We start from the raw sequence: 24,421 nt of genomic DNA on the forward strand, positions 1-24,421 counted from the left end.
TTCCACTTTTATGTTCACTACAAGAGATGTGATAGCAATCGGCTGTTTTCAATGTTAGTTTTTACCCAAATCACTTAGTTACTTGATATACTGATAATATATGCGTAAATCATTCCAATAAACAGTGTCAGCAGCTAGACTACAGCTTACTGAGGACTTGTTTTAATATGACAAGCACACACTCTCACCAGAGAGACAAATATACAGATATACTAAGGACTTGTTTTAATCTGACAAGCACACACTTTCAGCAGAAAGACTCCATATACTGAGACTGTTGTAATCTGACAAGCACACACTTTCAGCAGAGAGACTACATATTTACTGAGGACTTGTTTTAATCTGACAAGCACACACTTTCAGCAGAGAGACTACATATACTGAGGACTTGTTTTAATACTGACAAGCACACACTTTAGCAGAGAGACTACAAATATACTGACAACTTGTTTTAATCTGACAAGCACACAATGTCAGCAGTCTACAGATATATGACAGCTTTTTTAATCTGACAAGCACACACTTTCAGCGAGAGACTACAGATATACGAGGACTTGTTTTAATCTGACAACACCTGTCAGAAGAGAGACTACAAATATACTGAAACTTGTTTTAATCTGACTGACACACACTGTCAGCAGAGAGACTACAGACATACTGAGAACTTGTTTTAATCTGACAAGCACACACTGTCAGCAGAGAGATACAAACATACTGAGAACTTGTTTTAATCTGACAAGCACACACTGTCAGCGAGAGACTACAGATATACTGAGAACTTGTTTTATCTAACAAATACACGCTGGCAGCAGAGAGACTACAGTATGCTGTGGACTTGTATTAATCTGACAAGCACACACTTTCAGCAGAGAGACTCCAGATTTACTGAGAAACTTGGTTTAATCTGACAAGCACACGCTGTCGGCAGAGAGACTACATGTATGCTGTGGACTTGTTTTAATCTGACAAGCACACACTGTCAGCAGAGAGACTAAAGATATACTGAGAACTTGTTTTAATCTGACAAACACACGCTGTCGGCAGAGAGACTACAGGTATGCTGTGGACTTGTTTTAATCTGACAAGCACACACTTTCAACAGAGAGACTACAGATATGCTGAGAACTCGTTTAAATTAAAAAAACTACAACAGACTGTCAGCAAAGAGACCATTGATTAACTGAGAATGCACTTTATATCCTCAAAGAAGGATCTGTCAGCAGAGAAAAACTGGTAAATATTTAATATACGCGTAAATAACTTCCAGCAGAGACAACACTGACATTTGAAAATATACGCGTACAACTCTGGCAGCGGAGAGAAAACGGATATACCGAGAACTTGTTTTAATCTGACAAGCACACGCTGTCAACAGAGAGACTACTGATAAACCGATCATATACGCGTAATATATTGAAAGAAGGGAGAAAAACAGATTACATGTACTGAAAATATACGCGTTAAACACGAACATCATTGAAAATAAAGATACACCGATAATTTGTTTTGATCTTCCTTCCAAAACTACCAACAGAGAGACTACTACGGAATACCTTAAGGGCCATCGTGGTTACACATTAAAATTCAGAGGGCGAGAATGTGAGAACGCGAGAGTACGATGATGAGAATGCGACACTACGATGACGACAGTGCGACAATACGATGGCGAGAATGCGAGAACGCAATGGCGAGAATGCGAGAACGCGATAGTGCGATGCCGACATTGCGACAGTGCGACAATACCATGGCGACAGTGCGATAGTACGATGGCAACAATGCGATTGTCATATCGTACTGTCGCCATCGTATCATCGCATTCTCGCCATCGCGTTCTCGCATTCTTGCCATCGTAGTTCGCACACTGTCGTCATCGTATTGTCGCATTCTCGTCATCGTACTCTCGCGTTCTCACATTCTCGCATTGTTGCCATCGCGTTCTCGCATCTCGCTCGCATTCTCGCGATCGCGTTCTCGCATTTTCGCCATCGTATTCTCGTACTGTTGTCATCGTATTGTCGCATTCTCGTCATCGTACTCTCGCGTTCTCTCATTCTCGCATTGTCGCCATCGTACTATCGCACTGTCGCCATCGTATTGTCGCACTGTCGTCATCGCACTGTCGCATTGACGTCATCGTACTATCGCGTTCTCGCATTCTCGCCATCGCGGTCTCGCATTCTCGCCATCGTATTGTCGCACTGTCGTCATCGTAGTGTCGCATTCTCGTCATCGTACTCTCGCGTTCTAGCGGTATTCTGTAGACTACGTATACACTGAGAATAAACGCTTAAAGGGGCCTTTTCGCGTTTTGGTAAATTGACAAATTTAAAAAAAAGTTGTTTCCGATTCGCAATTTTTTTTTTAGTTATGATATTTGTGAGGAAACATTATACTGAACATTTACCATGCTCTAAAATAGCCATTACATGCATCTTTTGACGATTTAAAAACCTGAAAATTATAAAGCGTTGCAACGCGAAACGATTGAATAATTTGGAGAGTTCTGTTGTCGTCGTTATATTTCGTGAACTACGAGGATTGCTTATATAAAGTATAATGTACATCACTCATTGTGTGAGGACGGATGGCCGAGTGGTCTAAATGGGAGACTTTTTACGCCAGGATTCCAGGGTTAGTGGTTCGAGCCATGTTGAGGTTGCATTATTTCCTTCTATTTTAAAATTGTATTCTTGATTTTTTACTGGAGGTTTTTAGATCCAATGTTTAAATTCATCAATATAAAACATTTTATAACAAACTTCAATACATGCCAAAATCTGTGAAAAGGCTCCTTAAAACCTTCAAGCAAAACACTTTCAGTAGATAATCCACCACCCCGATCACTAAAGTACGCCATGATTTTCGATTGATGATTTGAAATCAGAATATTGTAGTTTACCATGGGTTCCCACCGTCATCTACCACGTGACTACGCACCTGTAATGGTTGTGGGCGGTCACTGCCTCCTGTACGAACTCCTGCTCGCACAGCTCCCTTTTCCGCTTCCTCTCCTCTTCCTGGTGGCCCTTAGTCTTGTCCCCGATGACCGCTGAAGCTACAGTAAGGTCAACTTGATCGGATCTTTTCCGTTTCCGGGAGTCTGCGGACTTAGCGATCCTCTGGTAGCTGCTACGGCTACGTTTTCGGTTGGAGGCCATTATGGAAGCGCTGCAGCCCATTTCTGGTAGGCACACCCGCCGGATTTAGTTTGCTTTATATTATGAACAGTAATATGAATTTAGTTTAATTTAAGCCATAAATTCGTTAGATTATTCGCAAAACAATTAAGTAAAACTACAACGGATTTTGATAGCCCAGCACAACGATTTTCTGTTTGAAAGACACATTCCGCACTACGATCCCAGTGTCATCTCTCTTTCGCGCTTTGGCAATATTTCCCCTACCGAAAGCTTTATTTGTGATGGTAAGCTATTATTTTTAATAATTAGTTTGGTGTTCAACACAGCTATAGCATTCTGTCGTTACATAGATACCATCCAAACGCAAACACCATAGATAACACTGAAAACGGACAGTTTCGTTCGTGAACACTGGCGTTCCGAAATTCCCATTTCCTGACAACCGACAGCCGTCACTAAGCCAACGTCAGTGACTTCTACATGAACTGACATATAACAGAGAATGAAAACATAAATTTCACCGTGACGCGCTCAACCGTTTAAGAAAGACAATTGCTTGTATTAAGTGGTTGAAATTGAACGCTTATTAACCCATAACGCATGCTCTAGTTTCCAACCCATTCATAGCGGTCTACTGTAGCTTTAACATATATAATCTGACATTTGGTCTTTTGCCTAATATTTGCATTTAAATAATTAGCGGTTGTTGCATACACCGTGTTGCACTTCTTTTGTATTTGGGAAAGAAACCGTGAATGTCCTGTATTCTATACATGCATATCAATTACGATCGTTTTTTTAACCCATTTATGCCTTGTGGACTCTCCCATCCTTCTAAATTGGATCAATTTATTTCCAAAATTAGGGATGTCTAGTATATTAATTTCTATATTTAGAAAATTTCTGACATAAATTCCTTTAAGCAAACAGCGCAGACCCTGATCATGCGGCGTCTCATCTGGGTCTACGCTGTTTGCCAAGGCCTTTTTTTCTAGACGCTAGGCATAAATGGGTTAATATTAAAACGTCACTTAAGTCTTCCGTTAATATATTCAAAATATAGAACAAAATATATATGTACATATAATTTTAGATAAATTATGTAATACGTGTATTTGGTAAACGTTGCTGTATACATTTTCTATTTTCTCGGCCATCACCGAATAGTATGATGAAGCGTTTGGAGATATTTCAGTACCACGAGTTGGCGGGCCTGGTATCGAATTGTTCCGCTTAAATTATTTTGTAAGAGTTATTGACCTTTGGAATATAGCAATATTTACAATCAGTATTAAAATTAAAACTTGGTAAACACGCGGTTATTCCCCTTAAAAATATGAATATGGGAGTTCTGGGCCTTCGCGTAGATAGCTGCACGTAGGTTACATATTGAAACCTGTTAAAGTGTTAGCACCGCATTTAATGGGAGTTCACCCAGATGTAGATAAGACAAATTAACGTCAATAATATATATTGTATTCTTGGGATATTATTGCAAGTGAAGAATAAAGTACAAACTCGTTTCTTTTTTAGTATTTTAATTATCTTATTCTATGTTAATTAATTTACATTCTAATATAAAAACGTACAAGAAGAAAGAATATAATTACAAAAATGATAATCTTACAAAATGTAAAGTACACTTTGGCACGTGTTATGCTGCCGAGTTTTATCCTGACCCGCAACCAAAGCTTCTTTCTTCAGCACCACCGCATATCTCCCAAATATCTTGTTCATCTATATTTTACATACATCGCACATTAGTGCACGCTCTATTGGATTACTAAGATGATTTGTTTATATAAGAGTTTGAATGACACCGAAATGATCAGAATATGCGTCAATAACACTGATGATTAACAATAAATAGGTACATGTAGTGTAATTGCATTCTCAGTAAGTGTAACGCGACTGAAGTTTCAAAACAATCAGATATTCATGTTCAAGTATAACTGTATAACGTATAATTGTGTAAGTATAACCGTATAAGTATAACGTTGTAGTATAACTATAACTTTGAACATAACTGAAAACAGTAGAAACGTTTAAAATAACTGTGTTACTGTAACTAGAAAAATATAACTGAAAAAATAATCACGTTTAAGTATAACTGGATAAGTATAAATGTGTAACTATAACTGTATAAGTATAACCATAACTTTACCAACTCCTTCATCCATTGCTCAAGAAACAAATGGGACTCGTTCTTATATTCGATGTGCATACTGATTCAAATATTAGACATAATTAAATGCAGACACAGTCATTTTGTTTAACTAAATACTCATTCAGTTCCTTAAATAAAACCTGCCATTTACTATCGAGGTAGGCCAACTATCTGTAGTTCCGTTGATTTGATAATGAATAACGACAAAAAGTTCATAAATAAAGCATGTAATAAGGCAAAAAAACTGCTGGCAGATAAAAACAGACCAGTCGTATTTCGAGCGATTGTTTTAGTAAATCGTCAATCAAGGACTGGCAAAAGTCAATGAATAGTTCGGCAAAAATCAATTGGGTAATAATGCGCCCTCGGACAAATCATGAAAGGCTGTATACATCCTATTTATGCGTAAAAAGTGTTAACATAAAAATAAGCAATACGATCTACGAGCAAATAAAGAATCTACATTAGCTACTTGAGCGTATCCTTAAATAAAAATTGATTTTTGATAATAAGTATTGCAATGTTCATGTCGGTATATACATGTTTTACGGAAGCAGAAGATATTAGCAATACTCACATAGAGAAAAAGTAAGGATTGTCTAAAATTTGAATGAACATACATTTAGATATTGGGTAGGATTATTTGATAAAATGGATTCTTACAAACCGTACTAGCAAAAAAGGGTCACATTGGATTACCGATAGTACATTAAGAGATGTTCTCGTATGACAACAAGTAAACATTTAAGTACCATCAACTCCATGTTGGATGTAATGATTACGTTCATGTTCATGTATATCATATTACTGTACTTGTTCAATATTCGAAATTTTACGAGCACTATGGCGCACAATGTTAAGCATAATAACAGCGGTGTGGGATAGAGGAAGATTGATAGGGATTTTACACATGTGTGAATCATTTTCAAACATTGCAAATTAACAATTATCAATTAATGCATTATAATTCTATCACTGCGTTGACTAAAATCCTTAAGCAGATCCGTATAAACAAAAATGAGAAAAATACAAATACAATATTTACATGGGACAGACTCTGTATCATAGACCTACCTACACAAACGACTAATTAATCCCATTTGGTTTCGTTAATGAAGATCTAGCCTCAATGAGTCTCTGTCTGTGACAATTACAAAGTTGCAGGGGGATATCGCGTACATAATAACTTTACAGTGCGTATTTTAAAACAACATAACCTTTAGAGACATTGTAATTTGACTGTGCATTTATGATAAAACGTGTAAAGTTAGTCCCATTACCATTTCGAAATATTTTTTAGCATTTTCTTGACACAAAAACCAACCATACATAATGTTTGCAAGCTTGTTCATTTATATAATATTATACCACATATTGCCAAAAATGTTCATCTGTATACAACACATTTGCTAAACTTCAAAAAATCACTTATTTAAACGAGGTATTAAACAAACCATATACAATGTACATTAAGGCATCAATACATGTAATTGAAATGACGTCACAGCTGACGATGACGTCACAGATATGTGTACGCTGCCATTACGTGCTCTGCACTTCTAAAGTCACATGGAGCTCTCTTTCTACTTCACCGGCTTGCAAATAAATTTCGCAAACTCTGCAAAGAAATTACATACTAGAATTGGTGTAAAGCGGAAAGTCTCGTCCCTGATAAGCATGTGCGGACTGCACAGACTTGTTTAGGACGACACTTTTACCATATGCATAAGGCCGAGTTTTTAAGAACGAGGAACACTTAAATAATCTTAAGAGTTAAAATTAACAAATGGTATGCTTGTATCGCGTAGACTGCCTTTCAAATCTAAGCTAGTACTTGTCGTAAGAGTTAACTTAAGATTAGTAATGCTTTAATTTTGACCCACCTTTGTAGTCTATCTTTCCGTCCGCGTTAAAGTCGGCAACACTGATCATCTCGTCTATCTCTGTATCGGAGATGATCTGGCCGCAGTTGTGTAAGATTGCTGGAAGGGAACACAAGATTTCGTAAGAAAACATTCATCTGTGCTCGTAATCAACAAAAAAGTATAAAACCTAAGTTTCGTAAGAAAACGTCAACCAGAACATCTACACAAAGTGTTGTTAAAATTTTTTTAAAAACGCATATACCTAGACAGATGGCTTTTATGTAAGTGTGGTTGAATACAACTAAGGCGCATACTTATGGCAGTAACTGACAACTGCCCTTCTTGGTATGGCGAGATTGGACTGGAAATTATTTGATTATTCATCCTCACACAAGTTATGTGGTCTGGTCGGGGATCGAGCCCGTGATTATCGGAATTGTAGTCCATCGCTCAGCCATTTAATATAATGGCAGACATTGAGAAAGCAAAAAGCAAACCTCCGCACATATATTCTACTTGTTACGAGCATAACAGTTACCGCCTAGGAAGTAATCGCTAGGAATTAGACGCGGTCTGGAAGTCTCCGAAATGTTGCAAGAATCTAGATGGTGAGTACTATTTTAAACCTAAAAAGCAGACAATGTAGCGCGATCGATTCGGATAAACCTAATGCACAGAATGATCCGTTAACAGCCATCAGGATATTTATAAGTTGTGAACTTATGGAACAGCGAAACAAAAGGTGAGTGTATGCTTATACAATGGCGTATGCTCCCTGTAAATATTCTTTTCAAAATCGAATGTTGCTGTAGGATGAACTAATAGATTTTAACGGGTAGCTGACAAACTGACAAATTCGTCACCAAACGTTCTTGGCTGCGATGAGTGCGGGATACCGATCAGATCTGGAAGTGAATTGAATGTCGGAGTTTGACCCACAGGTTTCGGCTGCTCAAAACATTAACAGCCAGTTAAAGTAACAGTCTGTTAACTTAATGAACATATATATTTAAGAGTTAACAAAGAAGCCACATTTATAACTTGAAACAACAAGAGGGCCTGAAAGGTCCAAAGTCGCTCACCTGAGATTACAAGATATTATTGGGACAAATCTCCTGACCAAGTTTCATGAAGATCGGAAAATAAATGTGGCCTCTAGAGTGTTAACAAGGTTTTACTAAAGCCATATAAGGAAAAATGCCCCGCCCCCTGGTGGCCATGTTTTTCAACCAACCAGCATCATTTTCGAACTCATCCAAGATATTATTTGGATGAATCTTCTGACCAAGTTTCATGAAGATCGGACAATAAATGTGGCCTCTAAAGAGTTAACAAGATTTTACTATAGCCATAAGGAAAATGCCCCGCCCCTTGGCATCCATGTTTTTCAAGCAAACTTTACCATTTTTTAACTCATCCAAGATATCATTAAAACCAATCTTCTGAACAAATTTCATGAAGATTGGAAATAATTGTGGCCTCTATAGTTTTAAGAAGGCTTTACTATAGCCATATAAGGAAAAATGCCCCGCCCCCTGGCGGCCATGTTTTTCAACCAACCGGCATCATTTTCGAACTTGTCCAAGATATTATTGGGATGAATCTTCTGACCAAGTTTCATGAAGATCGGACAATAAATGTGGCCTCTAGAGAGTTAACAAGATTTTACTATAGCCATATATAGCCATATAAGGAAAAATGCTCCGCCCCTTGGCAGCCATGTTTTTCAAGCAAACGTTACCATATTCGAACTCTTCCAAGATAACATTTAGACCAATCTTCTGACCATATTTCATGAAGATTGGACAATAAATGTGGCCTCTAGAGTGTAAACAAGGTTTTACTATAGCCATATAAGGAAAAATGCCCCGCTCCCTGGCAGCCATGTTTTTCAAACCAACCGGCATTATTTTCGGAATGCCGGACAAAACCCTCCCGGATAAAAACCCTCCCGTCAGTTTTATAGGGGTCGGACGAAAACCCTCCCATGAATGAACGGGGACGGACAAAAACCTTCCCATGAAAAAAACGGGGAGGACAAAAACCCTCCCATGAAAAAACGGGACCGGACAAAAACCCTCCCGTGAAATCTGAGCCACGAATTCAAGTACCAACGATTATTTATGAATTTTTAATCCGAAATCGGTCATTTCCGAATGTCATTTCCGACATTTGTATTTTGTTGTCGGTTATCCGAGATATTTATTTTTTGTAATAGTGACTTCACTTCAGTAGGTAACATTACACTATATATTGACTAATTAAAATATTTCCGAATTGAAATGTTATTTTACACCCATTTCACGTTAATTATATATTTTTGAACAAAGATTTTTATTATTACTTAGTATGATAAGAACTACGATATTCATGATTACTTAGTATGAATAACAAGTAGGGTGTTAATATAAAATACATAAAATATCAAATTGTGCGCCGGCCAGTGCATTAAGAACATCAAAGTCGTGTTTCTTTTTTATTCATCATCGCAAAAATAACAGAGGCGGACACAGGCTTCCCAAGACATTATTTATTTCGTTTGTCTTCACGCAGCTTCATCGCTTCGACGTGAAACTGATCTCCCTCATAGTTGTGACTTGTGGTTGAGTTTATTGTCGTCATATTTATGTCCGTGACTACAGCGCCCTTAGAAGACTATGCCGCGCGTTGAGAACATTCCCAGCGTATAGTCGATTTTGACGTTTTCTTCTTAGTGTAGACGAAGCCATTGTGCGCGAGTCTTCGCTTCCATTTTGGACGTATGCCTTTACACAAACAAATTGCTTTTTATATGTTGCAGATTCACAGTATGATATTTTGAGCAAATGTTGTCAGCATTGAGTGATTTTTTCGGATTAATGAATGCAACATTGTGTGAAGCAAATACATTTGTCGGCGTTTAATTGCTTTTAATTGATTCTGTGATTAAACTAATACAAACTCAAAGTAGTTGCAGATTCACAGTATGCTATTTTGAGTATATTTCGCGGATTAATAAATGCAACAATGTGTGAAGCAATTATATTTATTGGTGTTTAATTGCTTTCACGGGAGGGTTTTTGTCCGCAGTTGCAGATTCACAGTTTGCTATTTTGATATATATTATTGTATGACATTAACTAGTTAATTGTTATGATAAGCTGATTAGTGGGCCTAAATAACCGAATCATTGACATATTTGAAAATACAGTATGCTTTATATATTGTCTGCAAAAATGCAATTGAAAACGTGACAGTCAAAGATAAATAAAATAAGTAAAATAAGACAAATTAGTTACATGCTAACGAATTGTTAGTTGTTAACAGAATTTTACTTTCATCTTCGCAAAGTTTTTAGAAACTTCCTGGAAAGCATGTTTTTTGCATGAATGAGAGTATGACGCGATTAAACGTTGCACTGTATCGTTTTGCATTCAATCTAAATTTAAATTCACTTGTCTATAAATGGCCTCATTTTATGTTTTAATTGATGTTGTTATCATATTGGATTATCGGATATATATGCACATTAGAAAGCGGTATGTTTGCAGTTAATGGATACACATTTTCTTTCAATTTCACACCCCTGAAAACACAATACACACAATGTGTAATTTTGTCGGATTAATGAATGCAACACTAAGTGTAAAATTTCTTTTACCAGAGGGGTTTTGTCCGCCTCCGTTTTTTCATGGGAGGGTTTTTGTCCTCCCCCGTTTTTTTCATGGGAGGGTGTTTGACCGCCCATGTTTATTCATGGGAGGGTTTTCGTCCGCCCCCTATGAAAATGACGGGAGGGTTTTTATCCGGGAGGGGTTTTGTCCGTATTCCTCATTTTCGAACTCTTGCAAGATACTAGTATTATTGGGATGAATCTTCTGACCAAGTTTCATGAAGATCGGACAATAAATGTGGCTTTCAGAGAGTTAGCAAGATTTACTATAGCCATTTATAGCCATATAAGGAAAAATGCCCCGACCCTTGGCAGCCATATTTTTCAAGCAAACGTTACCATTTTCGAACTCATCCAAGATAACATTGAGACCAATCTTCTGACCAAATTTCATGAAGTTCGGAAAATAAATTTGGCCTCTAAAGTGTTAACAAGGTTTTACTATAGCCATATACGGAAAAATGCCCCGCCCCCTGGCGGCCATGTTTTTCAACCAACCGGCATCACTTTGGAATTCGTCCAAGATATTATTGGGGTGAATCTTCTGACCAAGTTTTATGAAGATCGGACAATAAATGTGGCCTCTAGACAGTTAACAAGATTTTATTATAGCCATATATAGCTATATAAGGAAAAATGCCCCGCACCTTGGCAGCCATGTTTTTCTAGCAAATGTTACCATTTTCGAACTCATCCAAGATATCATTAAGACCAATCTCCTGACCAAATTTCATGAAGATTGGACAATAAATTTGGCGTCTAGAGAGTGAACAAGATTTTACTATAGCCATATATAGCCATATAAGGAAAAATGCCCCGCCCCTTGGCAGCCATGTTTTTCAAGCAAACGTTACCATTTTCAAACTCATCCAAGATATCATTGAGACCAATCATCTGACCAAATTTCATGAAGATTGGACAATAAATGTGGCCTCTAGAGAGTGAACAAAGCAAACGTTGACGTACGTCGCACAACGCACAACGGACAACGCACAACGCACGACGGACAAAATGCGATTACAAAAGCTCACCATGAGCACGTTGTGCTCAGGTGAGCCAAAAAAATAAATCGTGCTGTTATTTTAACTGACCGTTGAAGTTTTAAGCAACAAGGGAAATACAGTGTATATTGATTCAGTCTAGCTACCTTTGAGTTCCATCGCCTCTATGTGGGTTAAATGTAACTACCTTTGAGTTCATTTGCCTCGATGTACCCGTTGGGTTAAATGTAACTACATTTGAGCTCCTTTACCTCCATGTAGCTGTTGGTTAAATGTAGCTACCTTTGAGTTCTGTTGCCTCGATGTAGTTGTTGGGTTAAATGTAACTACCTTTGAGTTCCTTTGCCTCGATGTAGGCGTTGGGTTAAATATAACTACCTTTGAGTTCCTTTGCCTCGATGTAACCGTTGCCGTTCTTGTCGAATGCTTTAAAGGCGTTTGCGATGGCCTGTTCGTTGTTCTTGTGCTTCTTCTTGTAGTCGCTGTAGAACATCCGGAACTCCTTGAACTCCAGCTGACCAGACCCTGGGGCAAGGAAAAGTAGGGAACCTCATGGGTAATTTAGTACAAACCGATTGTCTTCTATAAATATAATTACTACTAGTATATAAGGGGATTCTTCCATATGATTAAAATGGACAGGGCGGGTCGAGCATGGAGGAATACATGCGCAATAAATACTTCTACGATATGTAAGAGGAATCTTTAAATAATATTCGAGCGGACATGCTATTTTTACCCCGCTAAATGGAAGATAGATCCAAACCAAAAGTACGGAATCCGGAGAGTTCCATCTATAATCTCGCCATTCTTTCATCAAGGGTGACAAACGACACACGAAGCGATACAGGATATTTTGTAGTTCATTCTCGCGCGTCGCTTCGTGTATCGCGCAAAATATCATATGTCGCAAAAACAATTCATTTATAGCTCCGTGTGTCGCCCTTGATGAATGAATGGCGAGATTATAGATGGCACTATCCGGATTCCGTACAAAAGCGCAAGGAAAGTCAATATTACAATCACAGGGTCTCGTTCGTTAAGAATCGTCCCCATTCCATTGCCCCATACGCCATTGTTACCATCCTCCCCATTCCATTGTCCCATACGACATTTCTTAGAATCGTTCCCATTACATTTCCTCATACGCCAGTTTAAGTTTTGTCTGGCTTTCCATTGAACACTACCCTATTTATTTGCACTGTCCCCAATGCCGACGTCCCATACCCGATTTCTTGGCATTGTCTCCCTTTACAGTGCCCTATTACCTGTTTGCTTGCCCCATCCATCATACGCTTACAGTATTATCTAAATGCCCTGGTGACATCCATCTTTCCTCGCTTCTTCCCTAGTTTCCTTGCCCCACTTTCGTTCCCTACTATACAATCTGTTTTTCCCACACCCTAATGTACGCCCTGTGTTTCCACTCCATACTGTACATCATGTTTTCCACTCCTGTTTTCCCACCCCTTCTGTTCACCCTATAACCCCATTCCTTATGTACACCCTATTTTCCCACGCCTTACTGTTCACCCTGTTTTCCCGTTCCCACTTACCATCCTTGTCGAGCTGCAGGACAAACTGTTCCACCTCTTTGTCAGAAGGGTTGAAGCCCACCGCCCGCAGCACCATGCCGAACTCGCTGATACTGATCTTCCCGTTGTTGTCCTTGTCAAAGAGGTTAAACGCCTCCTCCAAAACTGTAGAAAAAACACGGCCATTACCTGAGTCTCGCGTGAGTAAACTCTAAAATTATTGTTTTATGCCTTTTTGATAATTGATTTAAAACATAATTATGGCACAAATAATACTGACAGAGAGTTTTATTTAAATGTATTGCACTAAACCGCCCCTAAAGTGTTGAGAGTGCGTGCTTTTGTTTTAGTGTGATATTGCATAATATCATCGCTGGTAAGGGGGTCTATTCACAAACATTCCATTCACTTGCGCAACAAGTTAAGAAAGGAATAATCTCTTTTTTCATTCACACTCAAGGGATCCTTTACGGTAACCTTAATTTTTAAATTTTCAAATTTTCAAAAATTAAATGCAATCAAGGTTAAGAAAAAGTAAAAATCATATGAGTGAAACAACCATGTGCACTTTGAAAGTGTATTAAGCCGCGTTCTGAGAAAACTGGGCATAATGCATGTGCGTAAGGCGTCTTAACAGATTAACCTGTACAGTCCGCACAGGCTTATCAGGGAAGACACTTTCCGCCTAAATTGGATTTTTGCTAAGAAGAGACTTCTTTAAACGAAAATTGTCATAAAAGCGGAAATTGTCGTCCCTGATAAGTCTGTGCAGACTGCATTATGCACAGTTTTCTCAGAACGCCACCCAATTATATTTTTGCCATCAGCGTTTAGTGTTTTTGTAAACACTTGTTTTACATTAAATATGGCACGCATACGTACTCTGTTCATCTTCGGAAGGCTGCATACCGGCCTGCAATTAGAAGGAAACGTACAACTTTCAGTCCTTTTTGACGATGCTGCATCGTCTAAGTTATCATATCATGAAAAAATTCTTCACAATGGCAACCTAAGTAAAAGACCGAGCCAGTCCGATTGAGATAGCTCGATTTTTCTAATCGGCATACCTCGCTGATTATCATTGATAGGTATAGGAAGCTCTGCTATAAATTGGACAGCTTATTCTGGGAAAATATTTAATAATAGGTTGAAAACGTTAATTTTAAATCAGTTATATTCAATCCATTATATGTTTATAGATCAATGAAACAACTATGTATATTCTGTATTGTGTTTGGCATTTGTCGTGATTCAGTAAATAAATTGCGAATTAAAACGTGTATAATTAACTTTCAACGCGATCATGAGTGTAAAGAAAACGAATTATTTCGAACCTGCCATTTTTATATGATCACGAGTGAATTAAAATCGATAATCCACCGAACCCAACAAATTTTCTTTTTATTTGATGCTTTTTTTCACAGTTTATGTACATTGTTAAAGAGTTTAACTAAAGAATTTCGCTGGGAAAATGACGTCATTTCGTCGAAAAAAATGACGTGATTTAACATAAACAGTGAAAATTATCGATACTTTTCACTGATAATTTTCATTGTTTGAAACAGTGAAATTATCAGTTTTAATTCACTGATATTTCTCTATAAACCACCGGAAAGCATAAAATAAAAACAGCATAATAGTCTATCATATCTGTGATACTCGCTCTTCTGCATGCTTTTTCATTTTGCATATTTAATAAACTTTTCAAACATAAATTACAGAGCCACATCAGTGCACATACTATGTTTGACAATTCATTCGTTTGTTGAATATTGTTTGGTGTTTTAAACACATATTAGGTCATATCGCGGAGATTTAGTTAACCTTACCATGTGTTCATGGGCGAACTCACGTATTCAAGTGCTCTTACGACTATGTGCTCATACCCACTTTCGATCGGGAATCATCATGAAATTATTGCCGTACTTAACGAACAAACATGCCTAAGCTTATTGAATTAGAGAAAAAGAACAATAATCAAAAGAGAAAAAGTATATGTTCATGCACATGGGATTGTGAAATCACGTCCGTACACATAGCATCATTAACTAAGAAAGGAAACAACGAAATATAAAGTTTGGTATGATATACATGTGAAATTAAAGAGCATGGTGTAATTAAAGAGCATGTCAAGTTTTGAATTTATATGCAGAAACGTAATGTTATAACCCACAAACGTTTTACTGTAACAGTCAGTTTTTTAAGATAAGTGGTACAGAAAATACACGTCGAATACCTTTTTAAAGATATTTCTTATTATATTTGAATTTCCGCACGGGTACAACTTCCCCGTACCCCCAATTTTTTTTTCGTACCCTACATTTTTCGTACCCAATTTTTTTTGTATCCAAATTTTTGCTCGTGACCAAATTTTTTTTCGTTCCCAATTTTTTTCCTAACAATTTTTTTTTCGCAACCAAATCTTTTTACATACTTAATTTGTTTTTGCCATAATTATTGTACCCAAAATTTTCGTACCCATTTTTTTCCTACCCAAAATTTTCGTACCCACATACACAATTGTGGTGATGTAGATAAACTTAAATAGATGCTTTTATATCAATCCATTCCTCTTCAAAAGCATCGTCACACCAGTACTGTCAGTACTTTGATTTGTTAAAGGAACTTATGGTGAGTGGAGAACTCATAAATAATACGATATTAATAATAACCTATATAAATAACTTAATAGTGAAATGGTCGTATGAATACATTATGGAAAAAATGTCCCCATTCAGAGATCAAGAAAATCCATTTATAATTTATAATAGTTCGAATTTGACCCGTTTTGAGACAAAGTTTTAAACGTGCGTAGTTAAGAGCGTAGTTGGTTAAGTTCCTAGGTCTGGAGTTGGAAAACCGTTTAAAAATATTTAAATCGTTACAAAGGCATGTTTTGTCTAACGTTCTGGGCAGGAAAAACAACGGCTTTGAGTTCTGGGTCATGTCTTGTTCTTAAAAAGATCTTGCCGTACATTAAAGATCTTGCCGTACATAAAGATTTTGATGTACATTTAAGATCTTGTCATACATTGATGATCTTGTCGTACATCTAAGATTTTGCCGTACATTTAAGATCATGTCGTACATGATTTGATAATGCCGTACATTTTTTAGTTTCGAATGAACTTTGCAGTTTTGAAAAAAAAGTAATTACTTGACCTATCTGAAATATTAATAAAGGTCATTTAAAGGTACGTAATTATGATTGGATCTTAAAAAATTTTAATCAAATTTCCATGTTGCTGCTTAACATTTATGCTGTTTCGAATCGTGATATAAATTTGTCGTGCGACGTTTAAAAGACGAGCCACAGGATGCGCACATGAAGAAAATGCACGCGTCCGTATTATGTGAACCGCAACAAGTTAATATTAAATACGTCCATATTTTATTCATATGTATACATATTTTAGATACGTACCCTTTGTACGTTTGCTGGTGTTGCAGAATAAACAGAGAAGTCGTTACCAGCACAATTATCAATATTACAATGATTGACCCATAGTACATCATATGTCGTTATGATCTCGACAATTTAGATGTTTGTTTAACCCATTTATGCCTAGTGGACTCTCCCATCCTTCTAAATTGGATCAAGTTACTTTCAAAATTAGGGATGTCTAGTATATTTATTTCTATATTTAGAACAATTCTTACAGAAATTCTTTTAAGCAAACAGCGTAGACCCAGATGAGACGCCGCATCATGCGGCGTCTCATCTGGGTTTACGCTGTTTGCAATGTCCTTTTTTCAGGACGCTATGCATGAATGGGTTAACTCCACCTCTCTAATAAGGTAATTTATCATTCATCAAACTAGCCTCGTTTTGAGGAAAAACTGGGCTTTAATGCATATGCGTAAAACGTCATCCCAGAATAGCATTTGCAGTCCAGTCCGCACAGGTTTTCAGGGACGACACTCTTCTCCCAACCTAGAGGGACGACACTCCTCTCCCAACCTAGAGGGACGACACTCCTCTCCCAACCTAGAGGGACGACACTCCTCTCCCAACCTAGAGGGACGACACTCCTCTCCCAACCTAGAGGGACGACACTCCTCTCCCAACCTAGAGGGACGACACTCCTCTCCCAACCTAGAGGGACGACACTCCTCTCCCAACCTAGAGGGACGACACTCCTCTCCCAACCTAGAGGGACGACACTCTTCTCCCAACCTAGAGTTTCGCTGAGAAGAGGCTTCATTTGAACGAAAACTTCCATACATAAAAGTGGAAAGTGTCGCCGATGATTATCCTCTATGACTGCACGGGCTAATCTGTGGCGACACTCTACGCACACGCATTAAGCCCAGTTTTCCCAGATCGCGACTCAAATAGCAACAATTAACCAAATATCGATTTGAAATACCATGGGTATGTACAGCTACACTGATCTATAATATCACTGTATTGGGTCGGTTTCCGAATATTCTTTAAACGTTGAAACATTGCCAAAATGAGTACCTAGATACATGTGTTTAATCTTATATCAAGTACTAGCATTATATTTGACAAAGCTTTGTTTGCTATGGACAATTTAAAACACACACAACTCGTTATTTCGTGTACATGTAACATGGTGCCAAGTCTGATGATACTTTTAATCGATGTTTGATCCACGAGGATCTTCATTCACTATTGCTAAACCAGATGAATATTCAACGGATAAAAATTATAAGACTTGTAACTCATTTATTTGCATCAGATTGCACAGTAATAAACATGGAAGACAAATTATAGTTAAATTTAAACCTAGTTATTTAAGCTCGATTTCACCAACAGCCTAAGCCTTAATGAAATGCTCTCGAGTCCGTTTTCTGGGACTATGGACCAGTCCTTGGTGTCTCTGGGAAGATCGAAAGAACGCTCCCACGGTGGGGATCAAACCCGTGACTTTCCGGTCGCTATGCGGACACTATACCCACTACACCACGGCGACATTATTATTTATCAAGACAAATTATGGAGTACGTTTTTCGTGAAAAGCCAATACTCGGTATCCTTAAAATTATTGTTAAAACATTCCCTGGTGGAGATCGAGCTCGGTACGTCCCAGTGGCAAGACGCACGATATTCGATACATGCATGTGCCGTCGGATATTTTTTATAACAGTATTACTATAATATGAACTCAATAATTTACCGAAGAATTTCCTTAAACATTGTTGTGTGGATGTAGTTTAATTGTTATGTGCTATGCCATTGAGACCAGGGCAAAAGCAAAGCAAAGGGATAGTTTCATGTCTATGCGTTTATCAGTTTTTAACAATATTTTGCAAAACATAATTTTATAGTTACATTTAAGGAGAGGTTTATGCATTCGTACATCGAACTTCGACAGGTTCTTCAGTTGGGAAGCTTACTGAAATCCTTATGAGCAACATTTCACATTAGACAGCCATGAAACAGCCTTCTTGTTGCGTCATCGTGGCAAAGCAAAGTTGTATATCAAGTATTACTATTCACAATTTCCCAAAATCCCTGATTTTGTTATTCAATTGACTACTTACATTTATACAAGGGTTATGATATTAATGAGTTTTTCAAATTGATGAAATAATGCTATTGTTAAGCTTTATTTAAGAAATAAACGTTCATTATGTGCAATTTTTATAAGTATTATTTCGTTTGCATCAGCAACACTTATTTAAACTTTTACTTCTGGTTGGCTCCAGTCGCAACTATGGAGGCAAGTCAAACCAGATACAAGTTGACAACACATCCATAACAAGAATGAAACCGAAACGCGATCATGCCATAAAAATAGACTTCCAACTTTTTACAAATGTTTTCCCTTTATTTTACTATAGGTTGCAAGCAACGTCTGCATAGTGCACATATACTTCGTAAACAAACAAAAATACGCACATCACAAAGAAACTTCAGAGCTCACGTTATTGAGTGGATTTTTTTTCGGTTAGTTACCATGACATTGACCCAACTAACCTGAGAACGATTAATGGCATAATGCTGCTACAAGTAATCGACATTGGTCTGTGACTTCGCATGATGATAAAACAAAGACATTTGTACAGTTTCAAATGGCTATCTGAAGTGGTTAAGAAAATAAGTAAGAGTTCCATGTCAACCTTAACTGTTATTTCGCTCGCAATCCTTAAATTGCCTTTTGTAAGTACACAAGGGGTCACTTTTTTCTAAAATGCCGGTGACAGTTTAAAGTATTGATGCGTTACTGTGATTCAAGATTCGGAAAAAATATGTAGTTTAAGTTAAATATTTAAAGTATCTCTAGATATTTGTAGATGTTGCACGCAAACTTCAACCTGGAATTTCCAAAACGGGACATAAATTCTGCTTAATTGCAGGTCAGAGTTAGGGAACTAGACCTCGCACAATAACCATGAACACAAGTGTGAAGTTTCAAGAGAATATGTGTATAACGACCACTGATGTTGACTTGCAGGGCTCAACATTAACGGTTGTCCTATTGCCCCTGGCAAGTAAAAGTTGGGTCCGGGCAAGTAATTTTCTAATCTAGTTGTCCGCCTGGGCAAGTGCAAAAAAGAACAAAGAGCATTTAATTTAGACTTCAATTGCTGTAATCATTTTGTTAAATGTACAAAAATAAAAAAGGTTTTGTGGTGTATCATTTTGATCTATATTCAAAAACGTGAGGTTTACAGTTAATGTAATATTTCATTTTTGGGCAAGTGACTTTACGTTCAGGGCAAGTAGATATTCTATGTACTTGCCCGGCAGGGCAGGTTGGTTTTTAGGTTAATGTTGAGCCCTGACTTGTTTAACGTGTACCTCATCCTGAGAATTACTCATAGGCAGACAAATAGATGAAAAGTCGTGCTTAAAATCACGTTATATTTAAAAATGCACAAACGAATTATTAAATAAATGTGTTTTTTTTTTAAACGTACACAATGTAAAAACATACATGCAGGCGCGTTTAAGATTTTCTATTTAAACGAATTATTATTTATTCTAGAAGTCGCTTGCATCAACAGCTAAAGCGGGATTGCAAACTGTATCTCTCTTGAATCGCTAGACCGAACATCAATACACCAGCAGACCCATGTATGACTGCCAACATACTACCCCCCCCCCCTCATTAAAAAAAATCCCAAACAAAACCGCGTTTATTTATATTATTTTTGCCCTGTTAACTGGCCCCACTGATGTCACGCTACAACTACCTTCATCAGTGATCAATACACACATGAAGAGGAAATCATGCAGGCGTTTAAACAAATTAATATTTAAAATCAAGTTTAGGCGGAAAGTGTCGTCCCTGATTAGCCTGTGCGGACTGCACAGGCTAATCTGGGATGACACTTTACGCATATGCATTAAGTCCAGTTTTATCAGAACGCGGCACATTAGCTCGATCGTATGAACAGCCTTTGAGACTGAGAACCGAACTATATATTCAACAATCAAGATTAACCACTTTCTGTTAACTACTTCCCTGTGCACAAACCCATTGTTCTATTATATTGTCAATATTTATTCTGTTAAAGAGATACCAAAAATGGGCATATCGACGGTATTTCTCGAACACATGTCTTTTATTAAGAGAAGATAAAAAAATCGATGAACTATTTTCTTATCAAAATAATTTTATGAATGATTTTATTTAGAAAAATATATTTTTTGGTGTAAACAATATTCTAGAAGAAATCAAACTTACACATTAAATCGAACGAACGCACCGTCGCTCTTCAGTTTTAAACTTCTCAGATGTAAAAAAAACAACGGCTTTCATATAAAGAATATAGATCTATTAATAAGTGCAGCGACCTTGTATTGTCGACTATTTTCGATACGCCACTTTAACCGATACTAATAAGTCAATTAGTATAATGTTCGTACATGCATACGGAGCACTTTCTGAAGTGTTATATCCACTGTTACCATAACAGTGCACAGTTCAAATACGTGTTAAGATTGCAAAAATCTAAACCAAATCATTACATTACTTACCATGTTGTTATCCGAAGTGTTATACATACAACACAAACGTTAAACGTGTGTTCTGTGTCCAATATAAAATTCACGTACAAACGAAGTCTAGTCGGTTATCTCATTAAATATTAACTCAAATCAATTCGATATAATATCGCAAACGATAAATAGTGTAAGATGGTTCATCAGCTTATCTCTATCTTTCCAGTTATAATGTGTTAATTCTAGTATTTCACAAACAATAGTTCGTAAATCCTGTTAAATGAAAAATGTTTCAATGACTCGCCTATAGGGACAAACGTAAACAAACAGATCGACAAGTTTCCAATACTTAAGACCGTGATAGTAGCTCTTCAATTTAACAAAGGTTTACATATTGATCAGTTTTCATATTGATCAGTTTAAGTGCAAGTTCAAACACGTTTAAAAGCGACACCAGATTAAAAGGGAGATAATCTGCTAAAACGAGATTATATAACATTCCCACAGTACGCTCGCTTTAAACATGTTAAGAACCGGCTAGAACTTTGTCACAAAGAAACGGGACCCGAGTGACTGCATTGTTGAAATATTTGAGTAACATAAGGAAACTCAATCGCAAACGCAAACAAATGTGTACGTTATGCGCTTAAGTTCTGTACGCACTTCAGACGCTGCAATGCGCAAGTGCAAGTAAAAAGTTCACGTGCGCTTTTAATGAAATTCGGGTGCGCACGTAAAATTATCCACATGCGTTCTATAAAGTTCACATTTATTACATTAAACTCGTCCCTGTTAATTCATTTAGTGTAAACATACCCCCATGGTGCGAAAAATGTGCATGGAAGGCGATTCATCGATGATGATAACACGACAGTAATGATGGCAATTACGCGACATTACGATGAAAATAACACGACGCGGTGACGATTTTGCGACACTACACTATAATGGTGATATCACGAAATCATGTTTCATAATCGTTATCACGCTGTTAGCATCGTTACTACGACATCGTACTGTCGCGCTATCATCATAATTGTTGGCGTGTTATAGTCAACATACTGTAGCGATATATTTCTCGTTCTGTCGAGAGTGGACATGGATAGGCGATTGCCGTGACAGGACTGTGCGTAAGTTTGCTCCTAAAACCCGCCAATACACCAACATGATCAGAAGGGGAAACATCAGCATACATTTGCTCCTAAAACCCGCCAAAACACCAACATGATCAGAAAGGAAAACAAACCCGCCAATACACCAACATGATCAGAAAGGAAAACAAACCCGCCAATACACCAACATGATCAGAAAGGAAAACAAACCCGCCAATACACCAACATGATCAGAAGGGAAAACAAACCCGCCAATACACCAACATGATCAGAAGGGAAAACAAACCCGCCAATACACCAACATGATCACAAGGGAAAACACCAGCATACAACCCGCCAATACACCAACATGATCAGAAGGGAAAACATCAGCATACAACCCGCCAATACACCAACATGATCAGAAGGGAAAACATCAGCATACATTTTCCAGCAACGATTGTTAAAGGTATTCCCAATATAATTTTTCTATGTAAAATAGTAAAAACAGTGTTTTTTATTTATATATTTCTCTGCAAAGTGAATGTACATTTGAAATGGATGGGTGCTGGCGACAGTTATTATTTATACTTATATTTTTATCAACTGTTAACTTGGTAACCATTCTGAACACATTTACCATAGAAAAAAACAATATAATTTTTTGATTATCAATAAAATTTATTTCAATGGTTAACTGTTTTATATACAACAAAACATCAAACAATAAACTAGTAAAATAGATCATTGGGACAAATCATCTCACCAAGTTTCATGAAGATCGGACAATAAATGTGGTCTCTAGAGTGAATGATAACAAGGTTTTACTATATATATATATATATATATATATATATATATATATATATATATATATATATATATATATATATATATATATATATATATATATATATATATATATAAGAAAAGATGTCCCATCCCTGGCGGCCATGTTTTTTCAAGCAAATAGAACCATTTTCGAACTCGTCCAAGATATGATTTGGACAAATGTTCCGATCAATTTGTATGATGATCAGACAATAAATGTGTACTCTAGAGTGTTCACAAGGTTTTACTACAGACATATACGGAAAAATGCCACGCCTCCTGGCGGCCATGTTTTTCACCAACCAGAACCATTTTCAAACACATCAAAGATATATTTGGGACAAATCTTCTGACCAATGGTCATGAAGATTGGATTATGAATGTGACTTTTACAGTGTTAACAAGTTTTTACTATAGCCATATAAGCAAAAATGTCCCGCCCCTGTCGGCCATGTTTTTCAACCAACCAGATTCATTTTCGAACTAATCCAAGATATCATTGGGACAAATCTTCTGATCATGAAAATCAGAGAATAATTGTGGCATCAAAAGTGTTAACAATGTTTTACTATAGCCATACAAGGAACAAGAAACCGTCGGAGACGGGTGATGCTCCCCAAAGTTTGTTTTGTCACAAAATCACACTATATATATTCAGATAAAAGGAAACGTCTTGAGGGCACAGTAGTTGGGGGGACAAGATTTTTTTTTATAGAAAATTTCAAAGGGCCATAACTCTGTGAAAAATCCTCCGACCAGAACCCACTGATAACATGCACATCTCCTCTTGGTAGTGAAGTTTCCCATAAAGTTTAATTGAATTCCGGTCATTAGTTGCTGAGAAATAGCCCAGACAAAAATTGTGCACGGACGGACAGACAGACAGACGCACACACGGACAGACGAAGCGGCGACTATATGCTCCGCCAAAATAAATTTTGGGGGAGCATACAAATGCCCGGCCCCCTGGAAGCCATGTTTTTCAACCAAACGGAACCATTTTAGAACTCGTCAAAGATATCATTGGTACATATCTTCTGATCACAAAAGCCCACCATAAACACATTGTGCTAAGGTGAGCCAAAAAAGAATGACAAAAAAATCAAGAGTATATGTATATAACTCGTGCTCTGTGAAAAGAGGGTTTAATGCGTGTCCGTAACGTGTTGTCCCAGATTAGCCTGTGCAGTTTGCACAGGCTAATCAGGGATGACACTTTCC

The 24,421-nt window shown here is 37.3% G+C and overlaps 2 protein-coding genes across 3 annotated transcripts in view; both read right to left on the bottom strand.

Annotated features, from left to right (window-relative positions):
* The window catches only part of LOC127857936 (Golgi-associated plant pathogenesis-related protein 1-like), a 62,334-nt gene extending 59,239 nt beyond the window's left edge, over positions 1–3,095 (bottom strand). Inside the window, exon 1 of the mRNA XM_052394706.1 lies at positions 2,938–3,095. The gene's annotated coding sequence lies outside the window, so the exon portion shown is untranslated. The remainder of the gene's footprint in view (positions 1–2,937) is intronic.
* LOC127857935 (uncharacterized) overlaps positions 1–21,622 on the bottom strand; it is a 72,663-nt gene extending 51,041 nt beyond the window's left edge. The window contains exons 1-6 of one of the 2 annotated variants that reach the window (XM_052394704.1): positions 21,315–21,622; positions 14,243–14,273; positions 13,382–13,525; positions 12,204–12,350; positions 7,191–7,289; positions 6,688–6,925 (exon numbers count right to left, since the gene is read on the bottom strand). In XM_052394704.1, the coding sequence (XP_052250664.1) occupies positions 6,891–6,925; positions 7,191–7,289; positions 12,204–12,350; positions 13,382–13,525; positions 14,243–14,273; positions 21,315–21,341 (483 nt within the window). In that variant the 5' untranslated portion in view covers positions 21,342–21,622 and the 3' untranslated portion in view covers positions 6,688–6,890. Of the gene's footprint in view, positions 1–6,687; positions 6,926–7,190; positions 7,290–12,203; positions 12,351–13,381; positions 13,526–14,242; positions 14,274–21,314 lie in introns of those variants that run through there. The other variant, XM_052394705.1, reaches the window with a different exon arrangement.
* Between the last annotated feature and the right edge of the window lie 2,799 nt (positions 21,623–24,421).

The sequence above is a fragment of the Dreissena polymorpha genome, chromosome 14 (assembly GCF_020536995.1).
Source record: "Dreissena polymorpha isolate Duluth1 chromosome 14, UMN_Dpol_1.0, whole genome shotgun sequence".
Taxonomy (NCBI): Eukaryota; Metazoa; Mollusca; class Bivalvia; order Myida; family Dreissenidae; genus Dreissena; species Dreissena polymorpha.